At 40.2% G+C, this 22,252-nt stretch overlaps 1 protein-coding gene and 1 long non-coding RNA gene across 6 annotated transcripts in view; one reads left to right on the top strand and one right to left on the bottom strand.

The window, feature by feature from the left end:
• PAPOLG (poly(A) polymerase gamma) overlaps nucleotides 1–11,765 on the top strand; it is a 35,968-nt gene extending 24,203 nt beyond the window's left edge. For 2 of the 4 annotated variants that reach the window (XM_036872342.1, XM_036872344.1), the window contains 9 exons: nucleotides 373–482; nucleotides 2,424–2,545; nucleotides 2,795–2,970; nucleotides 3,701–3,789; nucleotides 3,872–4,092; nucleotides 5,299–5,364; nucleotides 5,549–5,605; nucleotides 7,400–7,494; nucleotides 7,666–11,765. In XM_036872342.1, coding sequence (XP_036728237.1) covers nucleotides 373–482; nucleotides 2,424–2,545; nucleotides 2,795–2,970; nucleotides 3,701–3,789; nucleotides 3,872–4,092; nucleotides 5,299–5,364; nucleotides 5,549–5,605; nucleotides 7,400–7,494; nucleotides 7,666–7,885 — 1,156 coding nt within the window. In that variant the 3' untranslated portion in view covers nucleotides 7,886–11,765. Of the gene's footprint in view, nucleotides 1–372; nucleotides 483–2,423; nucleotides 2,546–2,794; nucleotides 2,971–3,700; nucleotides 3,790–3,871; nucleotides 4,093–5,298; nucleotides 5,365–5,548; nucleotides 5,606–7,399 lie in introns of those variants that run through there. The other 2 variants (XM_036872343.1, XR_005022300.1) reach the window with 2 other exon arrangements.
• LOC118905647 overlaps nucleotides 1–22,252 on the bottom strand; it is a 67,497-nt gene that overhangs the window by 27,474 nt on the left and 17,771 nt on the right. Inside the window, exon 3 of one of the 2 annotated variants that reach the window (XR_005022302.1) lies at nucleotides 2,550–2,632. The exons of the other annotated variant lie outside the window; for it this stretch is intronic. This is a non-coding gene — a long non-coding RNA (uncharacterized LOC118905647). Of the gene's footprint in view, nucleotides 1–2,549; nucleotides 2,633–22,252 lie in introns of those variants that run through there. 2 annotated transcript variants of the gene reach the window in all.

The following is a 22,252-nucleotide window of genomic DNA, read 5'->3' as shown; positions in this document are numbered from 1 at the left end:
TGGTTTAACATCAGTTGTGAGATGCTATTTAACAGGCATTGATGGAGGATAATACATTGTATACTTGAGCACAAGTTGTCATGCATTAAAACTAAGTACATGCTATGTTGGTAGCCCACAGACCCCAACAAAAAACTCCGTCACAATATTTGGAGCATCTTTAAATATATATTTAGTAAGTCATTTTCGAAGCATTTAATCCTCTTTTATAATAACACAGGATAACTTAACAGGGGTCATTGGTGTCAGTTTTAAGAATTTGGCCAAACCATTGACATTTGTATTTATGCTTCCGTAGACCAAGTTTTAATTACCAAATAGCATCTGTAAAATTGTAAAAATTAATGGAAATTCTTAAATTTTATTTTATAGCAACAATTACGTATCAATGTGGTTCCTTGGAATAATTTTTCGGAGAGTAGAAAATGCAGAAAGCGTTAATATAGACTTGACATATGATATACAGTCATTTACTGATACAGGTAAGACTTTGTCATCATGGAGCTGTGGTGCTCAACCTTGGCAGTAACGCAGTATCACCTGCCTAGGATCTGGCTGGCTATATTTTTTAAAGTTCCACAATTGGTTAAATGAAGATGGAACATCTATATCATGAAAATAAATTCTGCTATTAAAAAAGTAAAGGCATGATGAAGCGACTTCCAAGACATGTTGGTGGGCGGGGGGTGGGGGGTTGCAGACCAGTGTAAAGAAAGACTGTATGTATGTTTGCTTAAAAATACATAGACTATCTCTGGAAGGATATATAGTTTTTTTAAAAAAGAAACTGGCAGAACTGGTTGCTTTTAGGTCAAGGAACCAGGTGTGTCTAGTGGACAGGAGTGAGGCAACTTCACTGTATACTCTTGAACCCTTTTGAGTTTTTGTTGTTGTCGTTGTTGTTTTAAATACTTATTTAATTTATTTGGCTGCGCCAGGTCTTAGTTGCAGCACATGGGATCTTTGTTGCCGCGTGCGGGATCTTTAGTTGCAGTATGCAGGATCTTAGTTGCAGCATGCATGTGGGATCTAGTTCCCTGACCAGGGATCGAACCCGGGCCCCCTGCATTGGGAGTGTGGAGTCTTAACCGCTCAACCACCAGGGAAATTCCCCCTTTGAGTTTTGTACCAGGTAAATGTATTAACTGTTTTAAAACAAAAAGAAGACTAAAGAAACTCTATAGGTGATTCTTAGTGTGCACAGCCAGTGTTTGTAATCACAGTCATAAAGACGACTTGCTTTTTACTTTTTTTACATGAAATAAATATCATTCAGTACAGGCTTGCTGAATATGTTTCAGAATCAGTGAAAAAAGTCTTTCACATCTAGCTCCCTAAGAATATCTCCCTGGAATATCTTAATATATCTGTTATAAATTTGGAGTTGTCTTAATAATCTGGAATAATGGACATTCATACTATTAATATTCTTGGTTAGCTCATCTGAGTTTTCTAAATTCTTTTGAATTAGCACTCACATTTATCATGAAAATCCAGGTTCCTGTGCATCACCTAGAACCACTGAATCACATGCTCTGGGAGTGGAGCCAGGAGTCTGCACACTGAACAAGCACTCCTGGTGATTCTTTTATAAGCAATCTGGAATGAAAACATAGATATAAATTTTTCCATTCTAATTTGGACTCATTTTTCCAAAAGGAGGGGGTTGGGAAGCTCTGTTTATTATAGATTTATAAAATGTTCTTCTCCAGATAGAGATACTGAGGCCCCAAGAGATTAAATAATTTACATTTCACAGTAGTTACTGTGCAGAAGAAACCTCCTATCCCTGTCTTGAGTAAGCTTATAATCTAATTTGGTATTCACAATTAACATACATTAAATAATTTATATGGTAGTTAATAAAACTGATTTTCTTATAAGGAGTGAAAAGCACTAGACTGGGGACCTAGGGCTACGTGTATTCCCATTTTGGCAAGGCATTCAAGGCTGTTGAGCCTCATTTACCCACCTGTATAATAAGGATGTACTTTTAGATGGTTTCTCATGTCTAACATTCTGTGATTGGTGTAGTAAAAGAAGCTTCATGGAGGAGGAGAACTTGAATTGCATCTTGGATATTTGGTATTAGGATTAGCTCAGACTTGGGCAAATAATTATGAGAAGACATTGCCTTTGGGGAAAATAGCAGAAAACAAGATTTGGAAAAAGCCTTTTTTCCATACATTTATTTTGTTAGATTTGATTATGGGGAAGTCTTAGAAGTTGGACATGAGAAAACTAGTCAGTACTTGAATAGGATTGTGACATTGTGAAAATGTTTTGGAAGTATTTGTTCTGTAAGAGGAATGTGTGTTTGTGTAGTGATGTGGAGATATTAAAGGTATGTATTTCAGAAAAAGAAAACAGAGCCCTAGGTTCAGAAGGAAGTTCCCCATTTTAACATACTGACTCTGTTACAGTGTACAGACAGGCAAACAATATAAACATGCTAAAGGAGGGAATGAAAATTGAAGCAACTCATGTTAAAAAAAAACAACTTCATCACTACCTTCCCTCAGAGATTCTTCAGAAGAAGAAAAAGGTGAGTTTGTACTTGTAACTTTCCAATCTGAGTGGAACTCAGATGAATGATCCTGGGACCAAATTTGCATTTTTACAACGCCCAAACCTATTGAGAAGAAAGAGGGAAAGTACAGACAGTTCAATCTAGGACTAAAATCTTACCTTCATTAATCACAAAAGATAATTTGTTTTATATGTACTTAAGAATTGAAACTAGTCATTTTTCTCATTTACTTTTTGAAATCCTAAAAGCTTTCCCCTCTTTCAGCAAAGTCTTTCTGATGTCAGTCGAAGTTCAAGTGGACCTCAATCCAAAAGATCATCTCTGGATAGCAATTGTTTGGATAGCTCCAGAGACACTGATAATGGAACACCTTTTAATTCCCCAGTGTCTACAAACAAGCCTTCCAAGCCTGATATTCCTCCTTCAGGAGAGACAGAAAGGTCTGTATTTCAAAATTTTCCTCTCAGTCTTCAGTTTATTTGAGGATAATGTAAACTTTTCTATACCTTTGCTAAATACATTTTTTTTTTTTTAAACACTGATTATTATTATTTTTTATTATTATTATTTTTGGCTGTGTTGGGTCTTCGTTTCTGTGCGAGGGCTTTCTCTAGTTGTGGCAAGCGGGGGCCACTCTTCATCGCGGTGCGCGGGCCTGTCACTATCGCGGCCTCTCTTGTTGCGGAGCACAGGCTCCAGACGCGCAGGCTCAGTAATTGTGGCTCACGGGCCTAGCCGCTCCACGGCATGTGGGACCCTCCCAGACCAGGGCTCGAACCCGTGTCCCCTGCATTGGCAGGCAGATTCTCAACCACTGCGCCACCAGGGAAGCCCTACATTTTTTTTAACTGTAAAAAGATTTTATTTTGCCAGTTAGTCAGTTTCTTATTTAGAATTATTTGACAATTTGTGGTAATCTCTGGGGCATGGTATAGGTTTATGCGTATGTGGGAGTAGATAAGTACACAGAAATGTGCAGGTTTTCCTTTTAATTTTTTCTTTTAATTCTCTTCCTGGGTCCTCTTCCTTTCCCTACCCTTTTCTCTTCCTTCAGTGAAATGTTAAAAGTTAGGAGTACTTGAAAGAAATTATCTTAAATGTTAAAATAAGAGTGTTTTAAATACATACTATTTAAATCATTTAATGATGATATTTTAACACTTTTAACAGGAATAATGCTGAGCCTGCTGCTGTAGTTGTGGAAAAGCCACTGACTGTCCCTCCAGCTCAAGGGCTGTCTATTCCCGTCATTGGTGCAAGTAGGTATCTACGCTTTTTTTTAGTAACGATACTACTACATTTGTATTTAATTACTGAAATCTTTCTTTTTTTCCTTTTCAGAAGTTGACTCTGCAGTAAAAGCTGTATCACCTCCAGCTGTGTGTACCATTCCTACTGTAGTAGGACGAAATGTCATTCCTAGAATCACAACACCCCACAGCCCTGCCCAGGGGCAGCCACATCTAAATGGAATGTCAAATATAACTAAGAATGTTGCCACCAAAAGATCCCACTCCCCATCCATAGATGGGTCTTCTAAGAGGTTGAAAGACATAGAAAAGGTAAAATTACAGCTTCAGTGGTGATTCAGTAGTTGATTTTTTTCAAAGTAAACTTAAAATAGTGCTGAAGAAACTCAAATTCTTCACAGTTATCTTAGTGTTCCATTAGGATTTGACTGTTTAAAAAGAGTATTTACCTAAACCCTAATAGGATAATACTAATTGTTCATCTTAAATTCAAATTACTGGGCTTCCCTGGTGGTGCAGTGGTTAAGAATCCACCTGCCAATGCAGGGGACACGGGTTCGAGCCCTGGTCCGGGAAGATCCCACATGCCGCAGAGCATCTAAACCTGTGGGCCACAGCTACTGAGCCTGCGCTCTAGAGTCTGCGAGCCACAACTACTGAGCCCACGTGCCACAACTACTGAAGCCCGTGCACCTAGAGCCCATGCTGTGCAACAAGAGAAGCCACAGCAATAAGCCTGCCCACCACAAAGAAGAGTAGCCCCCACTCGCCGCAAGTAGAGAAAAGCCCGTGTGCAGCAACGAAGACCCAATGCAGCCAAAAATAAAAACTTAATTAATTTTTTAAAAATTCAAATTACTAATGTGTCTAAAAATTTGAATGATTGATCTTCGTTTCTCCTTGACTTACATAAAGGCATTATTGGTAACTAAATAATCATATTTATTGTGTTATAATGTTGATCTCCTCTGCTTCCAGTAGGTGGTGGTAAAACTGTTTTATTCATTATCATCTGGATAGATTAAACAAAAAGATAAAACTTTAGAAATTAAGGGTGGCAATTGAATTCAATCTAATTTAAATTCTCTTCCCTCATCAAACCATGTTCGTAATGGTTTGTTTTTTTAATTAATTTATTTATTATTTTTGGCTGTGTTGGGTCTTCGTTTCTGTTCAAGGGCTTTCTCTAGTTGTGGCGAGCGGGGGCCACTCTTCATCGCGGTGCGCGGGCCTCTCACTGTCACGGCCTCTTGCTGCAGAGCACAGGCTCCAGACGCGCAGGCTCAGTAGTTGTGGCTCATGGGCCCAGTTGCTCCACGGCATGTGGGATCTTCCCAGACCAGGGCTCGAACCCGTGTCCCCTGCATTGGCAGGCAGATTCCCAACCACTGTGCCACCAGGGAAGCCCCCGTAATAGTTTTGATGTTAGCCTGGTCACTAATTAGTTTCTCAGTTTATATAGATTTATGTGGTTTTTATAGGTAATAATAGCAATTCATTTTAATGTTCATATTTTAGTTTATTCGACTTGAATCAACGTTTAAGGAATCACGTGCTGCTGAAGACAGAAAAAGAAAATCAGTGGTAAGTATATCAATAGTGTGCTTCAAAATATTTACTTTTAAAGAGCCATGTATCAGGAAAAGTACTATATTCAAAAGTAGATCAGATTATATCTGTCAACTTTTGGTTATGTTTTATTTCATGTAGAAATAAGCATTTGCATATAGGAAAGAAAGTTTTCACTTGTATGTAATTCTGTTTTTAGGATGCCATTGGAGGAGAATGTATGCCTATTCCAACTATTGATACATCACGCAAAAAGGTAATAGATAGTCTTATTTGTTATAAAATACACAGGTAAAAATTCATACGTAATCTGCAGGTACAAAAAGCTTACTAAGAAGAGCCTAGCACGGGGTGAGGAAAAGAGTACTAAGATTTTGTCCCTGTCCTCAAAGACCAGCAGTATAGTTGGAAGTTGGGTTGGAAATAGCAAACAAAGTGTATGATCCTAAATGTATGTACCTCAAAAGTCTAGAAAAGAGAGAGTCGTTTAAGACTTCACGATTTATGCAGGTTATGTTCAACCTTTGTTTTTATTTATTTTTAAAGAAGCAGTTTAGTGTTCAGCACAATAATTTCTTACCAACACTTGATAGTCTTTTGTTGTACACCACTGCTTACTGACAAAATTTAGGTTTGATAGTTGGGGACCATAGTTACTAATATTTTGGAGGAACCAAATATACTGGTATACAGAGTAAGTACTTTTAAAACATGAGCTAAAGAGCCCCTAAATCTCAATTTAAAAATTTATTTTCAAAGGATTACCATTTAAGCTAATAATATTATAGGTGCTCAAAAAAATCAGCCTTGTGTAAATCAGAAAAAGCCCTTCTTTGAGAGGTTACAGTAAACAAAATGGCTTATTTTTCACCCCCCATTAAAAAAGTGTTTCTCATCACAGTCAACTGTCAGCCTGCCAGGTTCCCCAGGATGTATTGGCAATTCTAAAGCAAAATAGAAAATGTCCTCATACTTTCTATTGGTTGTAGAATTTATAAAATTTCTTTTAACATAAGAGTGGGTTACAAAAAGAAGAGGTGTATAATTATATTATGTATGGTAATGGAAAAAAAAATTTGAGATGGATATTAAAGTGTGAAAGTGTGAAATGACATGTCTGGGTTTTGCTTTAAAAGATTTCAAGTATAAAGGGTAAGGGGCATAAACCAAACAAATGTGGCAAAATTTTAATAATGTGAGTCTTCATTGTGGCATCTAAGTAAGTCTTCATTGTCCTTCCTATTCTCTACTTCTATGCACATCTGAAATTTTTCATGTTTTTTTTTTGAATGGATGTGCATATGATATAATTTGTTTAGCCAAGGTAACACGCGAGGAGAATTAATTCTTGCAGTCATCTCTTGACAAGAAGCTGATATGCTGTTTCTGTCAGACAACTATCTGTATTTTAGGCTTCTGTCTTTGTTTCTCAGTCTTAGACTTTGCCTTCATTATATAATAATCTTTAGTGTCTTCAAAAGCCCTCATATAGTTGTCCCTGAATTTTACCATCACTGAAGTTACCTACCCTGACTACAAAGTTGGTTTTCCAAAAAACTTAATTATCTCACAAGTTGGGTTATTCTTTTGCATGAATGTATTACAGAAACTAATTGAAGGATATAACTAGATATCAAGTTTTCCTCTGTATCACACACTCATTTTTTCACCTTGCACCCCAAGAATTTCCTATTTAGTGACCATGCTCTTCAGCTGTTTCTCTTTAACATTGCCTGAGTCTGAGGAGGACTTCGTTCTTTATGCATTTCTCAGTCTAGAAGTGGCAACTGATTAAACAAAGTCCTCTTTCCTATTCATACAGTCCTCCCACTTCTACCCTTTCCCTATCCCTCTGCTTTTCACCTGTTTAAAAAAAATAATAAGTCCCCAAAACAAGGGGAATTGAACATAGGGAAAAAATATTCAACACATACTTGAGTGTTTAGGAACTTAAAGCATTTGGAAAAAACGCAGAGTTTTGAGACTGATTTACTCGTTGGACCTTTATAATGTGTATTTGTTTTTCCTACTTTGTATTTCTTTCTAACAGAGACTGCCCAGTAAAGAACTACCAGATTCATCATCTCCAGTTCCAGCAAATAACATCCGTGTCATCAAAAATTCCATTCGACTGACCCTAAATCGGTAAAAGCAGTGCCTCCTTACTTAAGTGAATATGCAATCATTTAGTGGCATAGATGCAGCCACTCTTTTTAAGATAGAGGTGGCTGTCATACATAAAATAAGGTGAAAGTTACAGTCATCGGCCTAACAACCTTGAAGTGGTTTTTTGAACTCTCACACTTTGACCTGCAGATGCTGTAGCATTCTCTCATTGATTGCTACATACAATTCTCTGAGGATCACCTGCTATCAAATTATCATCTGCAATATTATGGCTTTGCGTTGGAGGTTTTACTGCCTTAACTTTCGATGCTTATTTCTCTGTTGTGGGAACCAGTTCTTGGCTCTCTGGACACTGATAAAACAAGTCCTGAACACCGCCCCCCTCTTCTTTTTAAGTCTTATGTTGTAATCATTGTATAGAACTAAAAAAGTTGAAAACAAAAAACAAAACAAAACAAAAAATGTAATTTTCCAAATGTTAACACATTTACTTTAGCATTGAAGCCACTTTGTGAAACCTGAGGTAAATGAATGTGAGGTATCTTCTCTGCTTTCCTCATTTGTGTAGATGTACTTATTGTCTGTTCTGTTGATTTAAATTATTTTTTCTGAGATTGGCACACGGAATATTTAAATTTTTATCGTGCCTTTCTATCCAAATGTTGCATAGTTACCAGGGAGGATTAGTCCAGTGATTACATAAGAGTTGGGCACCATAAATTCTCTATATTTTGCCTCCTATGGAGGCCTTTGAAATGCATCTTTATTAAGAATCAAAATATGACCAGGATACTGAAAGTCAGTATATGAACGGTGAAATTGTTACATATCCTATCTCATGCCATTCTTGTTAGTTGACTGGTATTTTTTACTGAGGAGCAACTCATTCCGGCATCAACAGTAAGATGCCTTTAAGTATGGCAAACTTGTATTTTTGAAGTGTACGATTAACTTGGCATGATACTTCCTGACCATTACTTACCGCCACAACTTCAAACAGTTCCTTCGTGGACTAGGCATGCAGAAATGAGCAGTGGATTTTACTGAAACCTAAAGGCATTTTTGAATGACATTGTTACCAACCATTAATTGGCTCAGGACCTTTGTAATTTTTATTTAAATATATGAGTTGTCTTTTTTTACACTGCTTTTTTCAGTGCATTTCTTAATATTTTTTAAGTTTCATGAATGCATGCTCCATTTATTAAAATCCATAACCATGTAATTCTTCTTGTAATATGTTGATTCAGTGTTTTGTAAATGAAGTCGTATGTATTTTCAGAGTATTTTTGTATGTACTGTAAGATACCATCTTTTCAAAGAGAATACTTTAAAACCTTTACTGTCTCTCTTTAGTCTAATTTTTTAAATATGGATTATGCTTGAATTACTCTTAAAATGAAAATGTATAGATTACACAGCCAGGAATGTTGGTATATATTACCTTCTTCAGCTTTCACTCACCATTTAGTAGGTCCAGTAGGAAAAACACAAAATGGTACATTTGAATACTGCAGGGAAAATTCTTGGTTATATAGTTTATAGGGCTCATGGGATGCCATTTAGCCAGTGGAGTAATAGTCCATTTTCTCTTGCAAGCCCGTTACCATTGAGTTGAAATACTTGAATTCTGATTTTCAGAGAGCAGGATCCTTCTTTTCCCACTCCTGTTCCTGACCCCTACATCTCTGAAATGGAAATTCTAGTGTTTAACTTTTACAAAGGGAGACTTCTTAGAAGTAAAGAAGAGCAAGGGGAAAACAATAGTTGTTCCATTATTCACTTTTTATATAGCAAAAGACGAGAATGAAATCCCATAACCAAGTTGTAGCTTCCTTGGCAAAGCTGTTCTCTTAGTTGACCCTTTTTCTTTATTCAAGTATTTTGAGATTTGTTCTATAAATACTCTATTTGAGCAAAAGTGAATGATTATGAAAGGACTGAATAACTGTCACCTGACTTAAAACATTGATTGATTGAAAACTTCTTTAATAAGGACTTTAAGAATTCCCCATAAGTACATCCATGTTTACCCTATTATATAAACCGATTCCTTGGAGTAACTAGTGGAGTTCGTCTTTAATAAGAAAGCAACAGGCCTAACCTTTGTACTGTAGTATAGTCATTCCTCCTCTTGTTTTAATGGTCCATTTGACATGGGGTTAAGACATAGCCAAGAGTTTAACATTAGACTTCTCAAAGATAGATAGCATTCTTCAACCTGTTTGGTAACTGGGGAGTTGATGAGGTGCTTTTGAGATAGCGGGTTTGGTCAGAAATGAAGTGTTTTCTATCCTGAACAGTAGGTAGAACGTTGAGTACAGTTGACCCTTGAACAACACAGATTTGAACTACATGGGTCCACTTATATGTGGATTTTTTTCAATAAATATAGTACTTGTATTTTCATTTCACAGAACTTTAATTAATTAATTATAGGGGAAAGTTTGATTGAGATCACAATATGTGGAATCAAAAGAACTAGGGTTTGAGTCCTGATTCGATCCAGACTGTTTCAGCTTCCTGCCCTTGGGTGAGTCATGTATCAATTCCTTTGTTTTTGAAGCAGAGATAGCAGTACAAGTGTTTTCAACTGGGGTAAGTGGGTCGGTGCCCCTAACTCCTGCATTGTTCAAGGGTCAACTGTACATTCTGTTACCATGGTAGGAGACCTCCATTGTAAGGGTTCCAAGTAAGTAAGAGGGAATGGTCTGCAGTTATGTGCTATGTTCAGAGGCACTAGGTAGATGCATTTGATTTCAAAGTGTAGAGACTATACCTAGAAATATAACTAGAAATATATTTTATAAAGTCAAATAACCTGTTCTTCAGTATGTAGACACATGTTCATTTTCAGAAGGGTATTTTAATCTCATTTTTCAGTGACTGGCTCTAAAGAATAATATATCAATGAAACAATTATCTGCTAGTTTAAACCTTAGGGACTTAACTAATTTGAGAGACAGGATAAGTGGCTTAAAACCTTGTAAAATTGGGGCAAGAGGATTTTATAAGACTATGCTTACAATAAGAGTTTTTGTCTTAAGGCAGCAATTTAGTAACATCATTAAAATGCTTACTGTCCTATATAGTTGCAGTGAAGTGAAGTGAAGATGGGCAATGTTGAAATGGGCTAAACTTATTTTCCACTGTGTCCCACAGCTTTGAAATAGAAATTCCTAACCTGCGGATCATGGACTGTAGCGAATCCCTTGCAAATGTATATAAGAAGTTTTTGTTCATATGCATTTTTCTGAGGGCAAGTTCATAATTTCATCAGCTTCTCAAAGTGGTCATGACCCTTAAAAAAAAGTTAGGAACCACAGCTTTTCAGGATTGAATAATCCCAAACTCTTTGCAATTTTCTTCTTAAGATTTTTCTGTGGTGTATTTCTGAAAATGTACTGTGGCTCTTAACTAGTAAAGTGGGCTAATGAAGGACGCTGGAACACTGAATTTCTCTCCAAGTTTCTTTATATATCTCCGATGAAACTTCATCAGTATTTAGAAAAAGGTGTATGATTAGATTTATGTGTCTTCAGTTAACTTAGATTCATTAACAGGGTCAAACTTAAGTTCAACAAATTTCAACCTAAGAATGATCAGAGTAGAATAGCTTAGAATAATGATTAGAAATGGTAAAAAATAGGATTTATCATTAAAGATCCTAATCCTTTGATTTTGGTAGCCTTAAATTTCTTATTTCTCCATGTTTGTGGTTCAGACCAGAACAGACTGAACAGACCAATAAATAGAACTTTAGTGTAAAAAAAATTTTTTTTAATAAATAAAATTGTGTGCATATTTAAATAAATAACTACCTATTAAATCTTCCAAAGCTTAGAATTTAGGTCATGATAATAGTGATGAATATAGTGCAAGTGGTGGAAGAAAACTGGTCTCAATAATGGTAACTATTTCCTTAGGATTTTTTAAAAGAATTGTACAAGGTCAGATCCTTCCCAAATTTCCCATTTTTTTCTGGAATAATTTTATATTTGAAGTAGTTGAACATAAGATTATCATCAGGCTTGCTATAATTTTTAATGTATTGCTGCATTTTTAGCAAGGACCCACGTAATTACCTTAAAAAGTGCTTAGGATATCTTTGAGGTAAATGGTGCTACATCACTTCACAGTATTATGTAAAATGAATGCAGCTCCTGTTCCTTTTTAGCTAGCTGTTTGTGTAGTTCATATTAATTTTTCCTGCCTTTTATTTGGATTGTCTTAATTTCTTAGTTGTACACACGAGCCTCATTATCTGTCTGGAATAAGTAATCAAATAAACTTGCTTTGATAAATAGGTGTTGATGATTGACTGATATTATTCGGGAGTAACTTAAAAGTACCAGACGTCTTTAACTTATTTTTCAAACTGACAGCCAATTCGGTCCTTCACCACACAGAGTCTTGGGCAGGTAGTGGTATCCACAACCTGCTTAACATAAAAGCAGAGTTCATACTCAATTTGCCTTACACAGAATATCTGATTAAACATTAGCAAGCAGTAGCATCTGCCTCAAGTGTTGAGGGCAAAATTCTATCACCCTGTGATCAACATCAGGCAACCAGAATTTTCTACTAATGGCTGGACAGAAGTGCATTTAGCAATCAGATCTTGGGTACTGTCCACAGAAGTACAAGCTACAGAGCTTGTCACATTCTTGTTAATGACTTGTTTTTAGCCTGTCCACCTATCTTAAATCAGGTACTGAATTCACAAGTAAGAACCTGCCTCTACATCAAGATTATTAGCAAGCCACTCATGGCACCAGTGGAAACACACTTGACATTTATTAAGCTAATTAGCAAAGCCTCCTGTATTGAGTGAGCTGTGGATAACAGAAGGGCTTCTAATAGTCGCTTGTGAAGTACACTGATTGGAATGCCAGCTGACCATCCCTGGGGTGTGAATTTCTGATTAGGGCAACTCACTGCTCCTAGGATATAACTTTAACAATTATCACACTATGCTGAATGTGTTAAATTAACATCATAACAGTTTCTTTGTGGATCTGAATGCATTAAGCTATTAAGGGCAAGATAGAATTTGATGCTTTTAAAGCACATGTTCTAAAAACTATCTTTCAAACCATATCCAGCCAAACTTTATTACTTATTAGTCCTTAAAAAGACACACTTCTAAACCCTTCCTTGCCAATCTCTGATTACTGACATTTTGAGCCTAATGGCCACATAAAGCCTTCCATGATAACCTGGTCAGAATCAATCATCCTACCTTCCCAACATGTTACCTGTGACTTTTCAACGTTTCAGTTACTCTAACTTGCATAATGTTCCCTTTACATACTTGCTTTCCCCTGAGAGGTTGTAAGTTGAGAGTACGAACCTATATCCAAGAATCTTTATGTAGTGGGTACCCAGAAAATACTGAAGAAGAAAATGTGTGAGGGACTTCCCTGGCGGTCCAATGGCTAAGACTCTGCACTTCCACTGCAGGGGGCATGGGTTCCATTCCTGGTGAGGGAACTAAGATCCCACATGCCGTGCAGTGTGGCCAAAAATAAATAAATTTTTTTAAATGCATGAGTCCTGTTTTGTTGGTTGGTTTTGATTTTTTTCTTTTTAGTCTGAAGAGGGTTATCTAGAAGAGAGACCTGATGAAGGAACAGAAGCAAACAAAACTTAGTGAAAATCATTAAGGCACGTTTCTTTTTCACTGAGAAGATCATTAAGATGCATTTTTCAAACTTTTTCAACTGTAACACTTAGTTTAAAACATTTTATATTGCAAGCCAGCACATGTATATATACATACATGAATATGTGTGTGTATATATAATTTATATATGTATATACACACATAGGTAATTAAAACATGTTTCACAAAATGCTTTCCTACTATGCAAGATGCAGGTTGATATTTTAAGAGCGAGCTGTGATCTCACTAAGGTGATTTCACAGCCTCTCCTGAGTTGTGACCTACAATTTGAAATACACTACATTAGAAGTTCTCTTCCCAAAAGTTCATTTCAAACTTGGATCATCTTTCTTTATTCAGCCTGTCTGTTTTAGGATGCAAACTGTTAACAGCAAATAGTACTGAAAGGCTAGTAGGGTGAAGCATGGGGGAGAAGTAGATGAAGTATAGCTAGCTACTCCTTTCTCCCAAGGAAGAATGTTACCCAAAAGACTTAACATCTTTGCATCAACTGACAATAAAGGGAAAAAAATCATGAAAGCCAAAAAATCAGCGAACGGCAAGAATTGGGACATTTGGATGGTATTTATTTTAGTATTGGTTAGTTGACCTCAGCTGGCCAAGGGGTGTCATCAATCCCGGGAGGGTGGACTGGGGATGGACTGAAGAATGACAGGCTTAACTTATTAACCAAGAGTCACTAGAGTGAAATGTATATATTTCTCATTTAGAAAATTCTATTGTACACACACAGCTCTCATATAATATCCCAACATGGTCCAGGAACTCAAGGATACCAGAGAATTGGGGTCCAATAGTAAAAGTATTACTATCTCCTGCGGAATTCTAGACCATAATTATAAATGTTTAACATTTCCTAAGCAGTTAGGATGTGCCTTTTAAAACATTATAGCACTTAATCTTTACAATGATCCTAATAAGGTAGCACTGTTGTCCTTATTTTACAAATGAGGAAATTGAGACTTAAAGAGTTTATGTGACCAGCTCCAAATTGCGTAACTATTAGCTGGCAGACTCAGGAAGTATTATGATTCAAAGTATAGTGCTCAATCATATCTCCCATTTATGAAAGAACTTACATGGAGGTGTGGATCAAATTCCTGCCACCCTGCATTCTTCTGTGGAGTCTGGAACTTTTGAGGGAAGGCTGGCCAGCAGCAGCAACAGTCATTTGTGCCAGGCTGCAGGGGGCACTGTGGCCTCCTGCAGGGAGCCCAGGGCTAAGACTCAGGAAAGCCCAGTTCTGCCCAGGCTCTGCCACTTACATCTGTGTACCTTCAACAGACATTCAACCCCCCTGTGCTTTGCTTTCTCCCACCTGAAACACTTGCCCTTCAAACCTCATGGGGAAGCTGTGACATGAAAATATTCCAAAAGATTGGCAGGTTCTACAAATAGGATGGACAAACAGACTGTTAATCTCGCAGAATAACAGCTGTGTAGCATTCTTTAGCCATCAGTCTAAGAGCAGGAAGAAAAGGGATCCAGGAGAAATATCGCCAAGAAAAGAAAAGTAAAAATGAAGTTTTACTTGATACGCTTGATCATACTGAGAGGATATTAACACTTCTGTCAGCGTTTGAGAACAACCAAATAATTTTTTAAATGACACATCTTAGTTTCAGTGAAACTATATAAAAGGAAATATATCCTTTATATTATATATATATTTTATATATAAAGGTATATAAAAAGGAAATATATCCACAGTATATCACATGGCTCAGCTATAAACATTCATATAGTCATAATAATGTAAGTAGAGAATACTGAACTAGCCCCAAATTATACCTATACTGAGAAGGGGTGGCAGAGGGCGGGGGGGAGAATAGGGTGTAAGAGAGTGAAATCCTCACCATCGGTGGTAGTAAGTAGAAAATATCTAAAACCAAAAAGTGTAGAATAGTGTAAGCATGTTATTTAGAAATAATAGAAAAATAAATAGTAACTAGGAATAAATAATAGGAGAAAAGTCTTAAAGACTTGAAAATAAATGGCTCTAGGGAGCAGAAATCAGGACTGAGGAAGAGGAAGGGAGAAGATGACTTTTTGTTGTTTTTTAAGAAGAGTTGTAGAACTTTTTGCCTTTTAAACTAGTATTTCCACTGTCTCTAACCAGTATGCAGTCAGAGAATGTTGTAGACTTTGGAACAGATAGATCTTGGCTCCAACTCGTACTGCTTGTGAGACCTTGGGTTCCAGGTTCCTAACCTGAAAAGTGAGACTATCAATACCTGTTTCACCAGTGAAGCATCGAGAAGTGGTTTAGAAGCTCTGCAGTCAGACAGCCTCGGCTCAGACTCCAGCTCCGACTGACTGACAGAAGTTGTGAAAATTCCTTACTTTCTCTGTGCCTCGGTTTTCTCTTCTGAAAATGGTGGTTATGATAACAGAACCTACCTCAAAGAGTTGCTAAATGGATTAAAAGAGAGATCCAGAAGCTCCTGGCACATAGTGAAGTTCAACGAATAACTGAGGCGTTAGACGTTTACACAAAACAGTGCATCAGGCACTATGCATGGTGCTTGACCCTGAATGGGCATCCACTTCTCCTAAACACACATCCAAAGAATCAGGGAAGAAGCCAGCGCTGGTCTCCCCAGCCAGACTGAAGTACTAGATCTCTACCTCCCATGCAATGATGTGAAGATAAGTGGTCCCTGCCCTGCCACCAAGCCCCTCTCTAAACATACTTCCTGGAAGAGTTGTTTTATTTGGAGAAAGTATGTAAGACTCATTTAATTCTTACAGAGTTTCACTGGCTTGTTCTTTGGTCTGCTTAAATGTTACAACTGGTTAGGCTGAGATGAGAATGCCTATCAAGGCCGTTTGTGCCAGCCAGGACTCACGGAGCGCCTAGCAGGGCAGCTGCACCACCAACGTGCAGTAGACGCTCTCTGGCTTAAACAAGCATCCTCTGATTTCAGGTGAGCCTACACCTGTGAAACCTGCCCACGCATGGAGAGATGGCCACAGGAATGATCCAAAGCCACACCCGTCCCCAGACGTACCTATACCTCTTTACTCCCGCCTCTCCTGGGAGTGAGACAAGACTGACCCAGCTCCAAGTCACTTCCTGCCAGGGCTTCACGGCAATTCAAAGAACATCTAAGTGCAGGTTCTTTCCAAATAGATTGGTTTCTTGAAACTCACAAGAAGTCAAACATCAGAAAAGAGGGGATTTCTGAAAGCCACCCACTAGGATGGCAACTGGTCCTTGGTAGTTTCAAATATTAAGAAAAACAAATCGGCGTTGATTAGGCAGTATCTAATCTCCCTGAGCACAGGAAGTGAAGACGATTGAGCCTGATTTGCAGGAGGCCCTGAGGGTGTACAAAGCAGCCACTCCTCTAGCAAAGCCCACTCACGGTCTGCAGAGACACCTGCTTTTCCTGCCCCCAGCTGAGCACACCAGAGGGAAAGCACCATTAAATTCCCTGTGAGCTCGGGGCCCCTTAACTGCACCAAGGTCACCAGGTGAAGGGGATGGGGAAGGAGGGAAGAAAGGATGAGATCAGTTTGACAGGCTAAGTTGATGGGGTCAGTGGGAGACAAGAGCCATGAAGCCATTCATTCCACAAATGTTTATGGAGCCCCCAACATTCACCAGGCACTGACGTAGCCACCCAGGACACAAACAAGAATGAAACTTGTCCCTGCACTGAAGGACCCCCTAAGACTGGTAGGAAGCTGACTGACGTCTTGGTTCTGCCACACCATGGGAGCACAGCAGAGGGACCCCTTACTTCTGCTTTGGTCAGGGATGGTGCTAGGGAAGAACAACCTTAGGGTTGAAAGTTGTAGAACAATTAGGAGATTTCCAGGCAGACAAACAGTTGGGGGAGGTGGGAAGGCGAAAGGCAATGCAGAGGAAACCACATGTGCAAAGGATGGAGGTTCTGGAAATTAGATGGTGTAGTAGGGCTGTGTGAAAGGAGTACTGGATGCATTTGGGGAAAAGGTGTTAAGAAGAGGCTAGAAATGTCAGCAGAGTCCCAATACCTGTGCATGGGAGAGGGAGAGAAAGAGGCAGGGAGACGGTGAGTTTCCTGCCATGGTCTAGCTAAGAAATGGGGAGAGCAGAAACCACAGCAGCAGAGAGGGGACATATTTCAAGAGGTTTCTGGGGGTAGAATGGATGGGATCTGCTGACAAACTGGATTAGGGAAAGAGTAGAGGATAGTTCCCACTTCCTTGGGTTGGAAGATATTTTTCTGTCATTAATTCCGAGAACACAGGGGCAGTGTTGGGGTAAGAGGGTCATGAATTCAGATTTGGCAGTGTCAAATTTGAGCTGCCTCAAGCTCACCCTTATGGAGATGTGCAGTAGAGAGTGGGAAATACAGACATACCTCATTTTATTGCACTTTGCAGATACTGTAATTTTTACAAATTGAAGGTTTGTGGCAACCCTTCATTGAGCAAGTCTATCAGCACCATTTTTCCAACAACATTTTCTCACTTCCTGTCTCTGTCTCACATTTTAGTAATTCTCACAATATTTCAAACCCTCCACCCGCAAAAAGATTACAACTCGCTGAAGGCTCAGATGATGGTTAGCGTATTTTAGCAAAAAGTGTTTTAAAAATTAAGGCATGTACTTTTCTTAGACATAATACTATTGCACACTTAACAAACTAGAATATAAACATACCTTTTATATGCACTGGGAAACCAAAAAAATTTTGTGTGACTCACTTTATTGCAGTGGTCTGGAACTGGACCCGCAATACCTCCGAGGTGTGCCTGTACTGGTCTGGAGTCCAGGAGAGAGGTCTTGGCTGGAGGTTCAGATTTCACAGTTTGGCAGGGTTGGCTTTACAGACACTTTTTAGTGGGGAACTACCTCATGAGAGGGGTTCTCCTACTAGAGAAACAGAGGGGACAGCTTATCTGATTGGTCATCTTGGGGAAGGAACTAAGCAAGTGCAGCCAGGCCCTGGGGGCTCACCCACTCTGGATCTATCCTGCTGTGTGCTGAGTGGTTCCCTGGGACTGCAGTGGGTGGTCTGTAGAGAGTGAGCCACTTGAAGCAGACCCAAAGCTATGGTCTCCAATCAGCATTTTCAGTAATAAAGCGAACGTTTTGATCTCCATCTGTCTTCTACAAACTCATGAGGGAGAAGGTGTTATTTATTGAAACCACTGCCAAACTCCCAACACTACTAGTGTATGTTTTGTTTGCTGTACTTTTCTCTCCTCTGCATTCCAAGCAGGTGGTCAGGCCTGTTAGTGGAAATATCTTTCCTAAGATGTTTTAGCAGGGTGAGAAAGCAATCATTGGTAGCCTGTGCATGGTGTTCCTGGGGCCAGGGCTTTGAGGGCTGCAAGAGGAGACAGAAGAGATTCGACCCTGGACTGGGAAGAGGGAAAATATCAGCAGGTCCCCGAGGACTGGGGTCTGGATGCTGCTCTGTGTCAACTTGCCAGGGAGGTGACAAGTCCTCAATGAGGGCAGCTGATCAGTGCAGTTGGAAAGGCTGGACCCCAGGCCCAGGAGCTCTCACTTTACCAAGGATTCCTTTGCTCCAAGCAGCAAGGCCACTGGCCCTGAGGAACCATGGGCCCAGACCAGGGAACATCTCAGCAGTTATCAGCCAGAACCAAAGACCAATGGCTTTGCCTAGAGGGGCCTCCCAGGAGGAGCCGACCTTGGCACACCCCTGGGTGGAAGGGGGGGACGTTTACCGAGATTAATTTCCTGCCAGCACAGTAGAATCGGGGCTCACTGTCAGACTGAAGTTGATTTAAACAAAGTCAAGAAGTGTATTTCCTTCACTTCAGAGTTGGAAGACTAAGATTCACAGCTCTGACAGTAGTTATCAGAACACAGAGGTGCTGGGAGTACTGAATGCGGGGTTCAGAGGGAGTGAAGCCAGGGAGTGTGGGCAAAAACCTGGACAATCTCAGATTTAGGGGTAAGTGAAGAAATAAGGGGCTGAAAAAGCAAAATCAGCAAGGCAAGAGATGCTAAAGAGAAGAGTTAATAGCATTAAATACTGCACAAGTCCACTAAGACTAGGACTGAAATGTAGCCATGTGATCTGGCATTTAGGATGACCTTAGCAGAGCAGCGCTGTGGAGGTGGACTTGAATGCAAGGAATAAAGGTCACATTCTCAAAAGAGCAGCAGGGGAAGAAGGGAGAATCAGGGGTCATAGATCGAAGTGGAGGGAAGGTTTATTTTTAACTTAAGAGATTTCTGAAGGTACCTTAAGTTTGAGGAGAAGAAGCCAATGGAACAATTGTGGATACTTGATAGCGCTGGATCCAGAGGACAGGAACATTTGCACATGTTGAGGAACGAGCCCAAGCAGGGAATAGGAATATGGAAAGGAAGGCAGAAGGTAGTAGACAGCTTCTAAGATGGCCCTCAGTGATCTCCGCCTCCTGGTATTCATGCCCTTGTGTAATCCCCTACCCTTAAGTGAGGGCTGGACTTACTGACTCACTTCTAACAAACAGAATGCAGTAGAAGTGATGGTAAACTGCCACTTCTTTTTTTTTTTTTTAATATTTATTTATTTAGGTTGCACTGGGTCTTAGTTGTGGCAGGTGGGCTCCTTAGTTGCGGCTTGAGGGTTCCTTAGTTGCGGCATGCAAACTCTTAGTTGCAGCATGCATGTGGGATCTAGTTTCTTGACCAGGGATCAAACCTGGGCCCCCTGCATTGGGAGCGCAGAGTCTTAACCACTGCGCCACCAGGGAAGTCCCAAGCCACTTCTGATATTAGGTTATAAGAGACTATGCCTTCCATCTTGGGCATTCTTGTCTTGCTGTCCCTTGGGTCACTCCCCCTGAGGGGAAATCAGCTGCCATGTGTAAGGCAGCCCTATGTAAAGGCCCATATCAGTGACCCTAGAAGAGGATCCTTCAGCACCAGCCAATAGCTTGACTGCACTCTTATGAGAGACCTTGAAGGAGAGGCACCCAACTAAAGCATAGCCAGAGTCCACAAACTATAAGATAATAAATGTTTGTTATTTTCAGCCACTAAGTTTTGAATGCAGCAATAGATAACTATTAAGAAGTAGATATGTTTGCATGCAGGGAAGGCAAACATTTGAGGGAGCATGTGCCTGAAAGCCTTCCATTTTTTGTGCTGAGAGCAAGTTGAAAAAAAGAACAAAGGTTTGGCATGGCTACATTGGAAGGTGGGAAATTTAGCTGGCTAAGGGTGCGTGAAAGAATGGGCCAGTACTCTTAAGAGCCCAACTGAGATTGGTGATTAAAAAAAAGTTGAAGCTACTGCAATAAGCAGTTAAGGAATTGCTGTCCAGCTACCTTGACACCCTGCAATAGAAGAGAAAGAGGTTGTTGAAATGACCAGGATTGGGAGTTTATAAGATGATGAAGTAGAAAGCCAAAGAAGCAAATCAGTTGGAGATGCTAGCAAGAGACGGGCTACAGTGATGGAGCCACAGGAGGGGAACAAGAGGTGGTGAGAAGGTCACAACTGGATGGATAGAAAATGGTAGGTAGCCTCAGTGAAGCTGAGAAGCTGGTTAATGGGCTTAAGAGTGAGAGGAACCAAAAGGCCCTAGGCCTGTGCTCAGAGGGGAGCAGTTCTGGGTGACCAGATGACTCAGGCTGTGCCCATGGGTGCAGGTTTCTTAAACAAGTGCCTTCTGCCAACTCCTCCAGTCTGATTCAAGCCAACCTGAGCTCCCTTCATCCCATCACCATGAACGCCATGCTTCAGCCACAAAGGACTCCTGTGGTTCTGTTCTTCTCATGTCGGCCTGGGTTGCCCTCCCTTCCACCCCCATCTTTCCCCAACAGATTCCTTTTCAACCCTCAAGCTCCAGCTCATGTCCTGCGTCCTAAGTGAGGTCCTCACAAATGTCTCCCATCTGAATTAATGCCTCCCTACCCCCAGCCCAGTTTTGCACCTATTACAGCCTTGAGTTTGCCATACGTTGTCATTAGGTTGATGGGGTCTTCTGTTTTCTCCATCGGAAGGTACATCCTTGGCGGGTAGACAGTGCGAGCCAGGATCTTTAGATAGTTGGTGTTCCCAGAAGAGTGGCTGATTTGCAGTCAGTGCTTAGTACTGAACTGGATAAAGTAGTAAAATAATAAGGCTGAAGACACTGAGCATACAGTAAGTCTTCCTGAGGAACTCTGAGATGAAAAAGGCAGCAGGAGAGAGCGCTTCCGTTCACCGTGCATCTGCCAACGCTCACAACAGCTGTGCCAGGGAGCTCTTCCAAGTTTGGAAAACTAAGGCTCAAAGGTTCAGACTTGGCCATCACTTGTCACTTTACTCCTCCCTAGGGTCTCATCCAGTCTCCAGACTAAAATCCATCAATATGCTGATAACTCCCAGAATTCCTCACCAACCCAGAGTGTTCCCGGGCTGGACTCTAGACACAACTCGACTGCCTCTGCCACAACTCTAACAGGCCTCTCAAACGCACATGGTCACAGACTCCTGATTCCGCCGCAAAATGTGCTGTTCCCACAGCTGTCTTCTCCTAGTAAACGGTGACTCCGCTCTACCAGGTAGGACTAAAAAATATCGACTCCTCTCTTTCACACACCCTCCCTCAGTGGTCCGATCGGCACTTCCTGTCAGCTCCACCACCCACGGGTGTCTACATTCAACCACCCACTCCCCTGCTTCCGGCACCTGCCACCTGGATTATTGCAAGCCGCTCTTTACCACCTGCCGGCTTCCCGCCTGCCCCCTTCAGCCCATTCTCGGCACAGCAGCAGAGAGGTTCTTTTCAAATGTAAATCCCGTCTTTCCGCTCTCCCATTTAAAACCTTCCGCTAGCGCCCCATCTCAGATCCTCAGATGGCCTAACCAGGCCCTGCCTGATCCGGTCTCCTGTCAATCACTGCTCTGATTTTTTAAAATAGCTTTTTCAGATATAATTCACGTAATATACAGCTTGCCTACAGTGCACACCGGTGCGGCTTTTAGCACATTCCCAGAGCTGTGCAGCCACCATCTCAATGAACATCACAACGCTTTCATCATTTCGGAAAGCAACTGCATCCCTAGCCGTCACTGCCCCATCTCCCCCTCTCTCCCGGTCCCAGGCGCCCGGCTTTCCGCCTCCATAGATTTCCCTTTTGTGGCTA

The sequence above is a fragment of the Balaenoptera musculus genome, chromosome 13 (genome assembly GCF_009873245.2).
Source record: "Balaenoptera musculus isolate JJ_BM4_2016_0621 chromosome 13, mBalMus1.pri.v3, whole genome shotgun sequence".
Lineage (NCBI taxonomy): Eukaryota > Metazoa > Chordata > Mammalia > Artiodactyla > Balaenopteridae > Balaenoptera > Balaenoptera musculus.
Note: the sequence above shows the minus strand (reverse complement) of the source record. Positions and strands in the feature narration are given on the sequence as shown.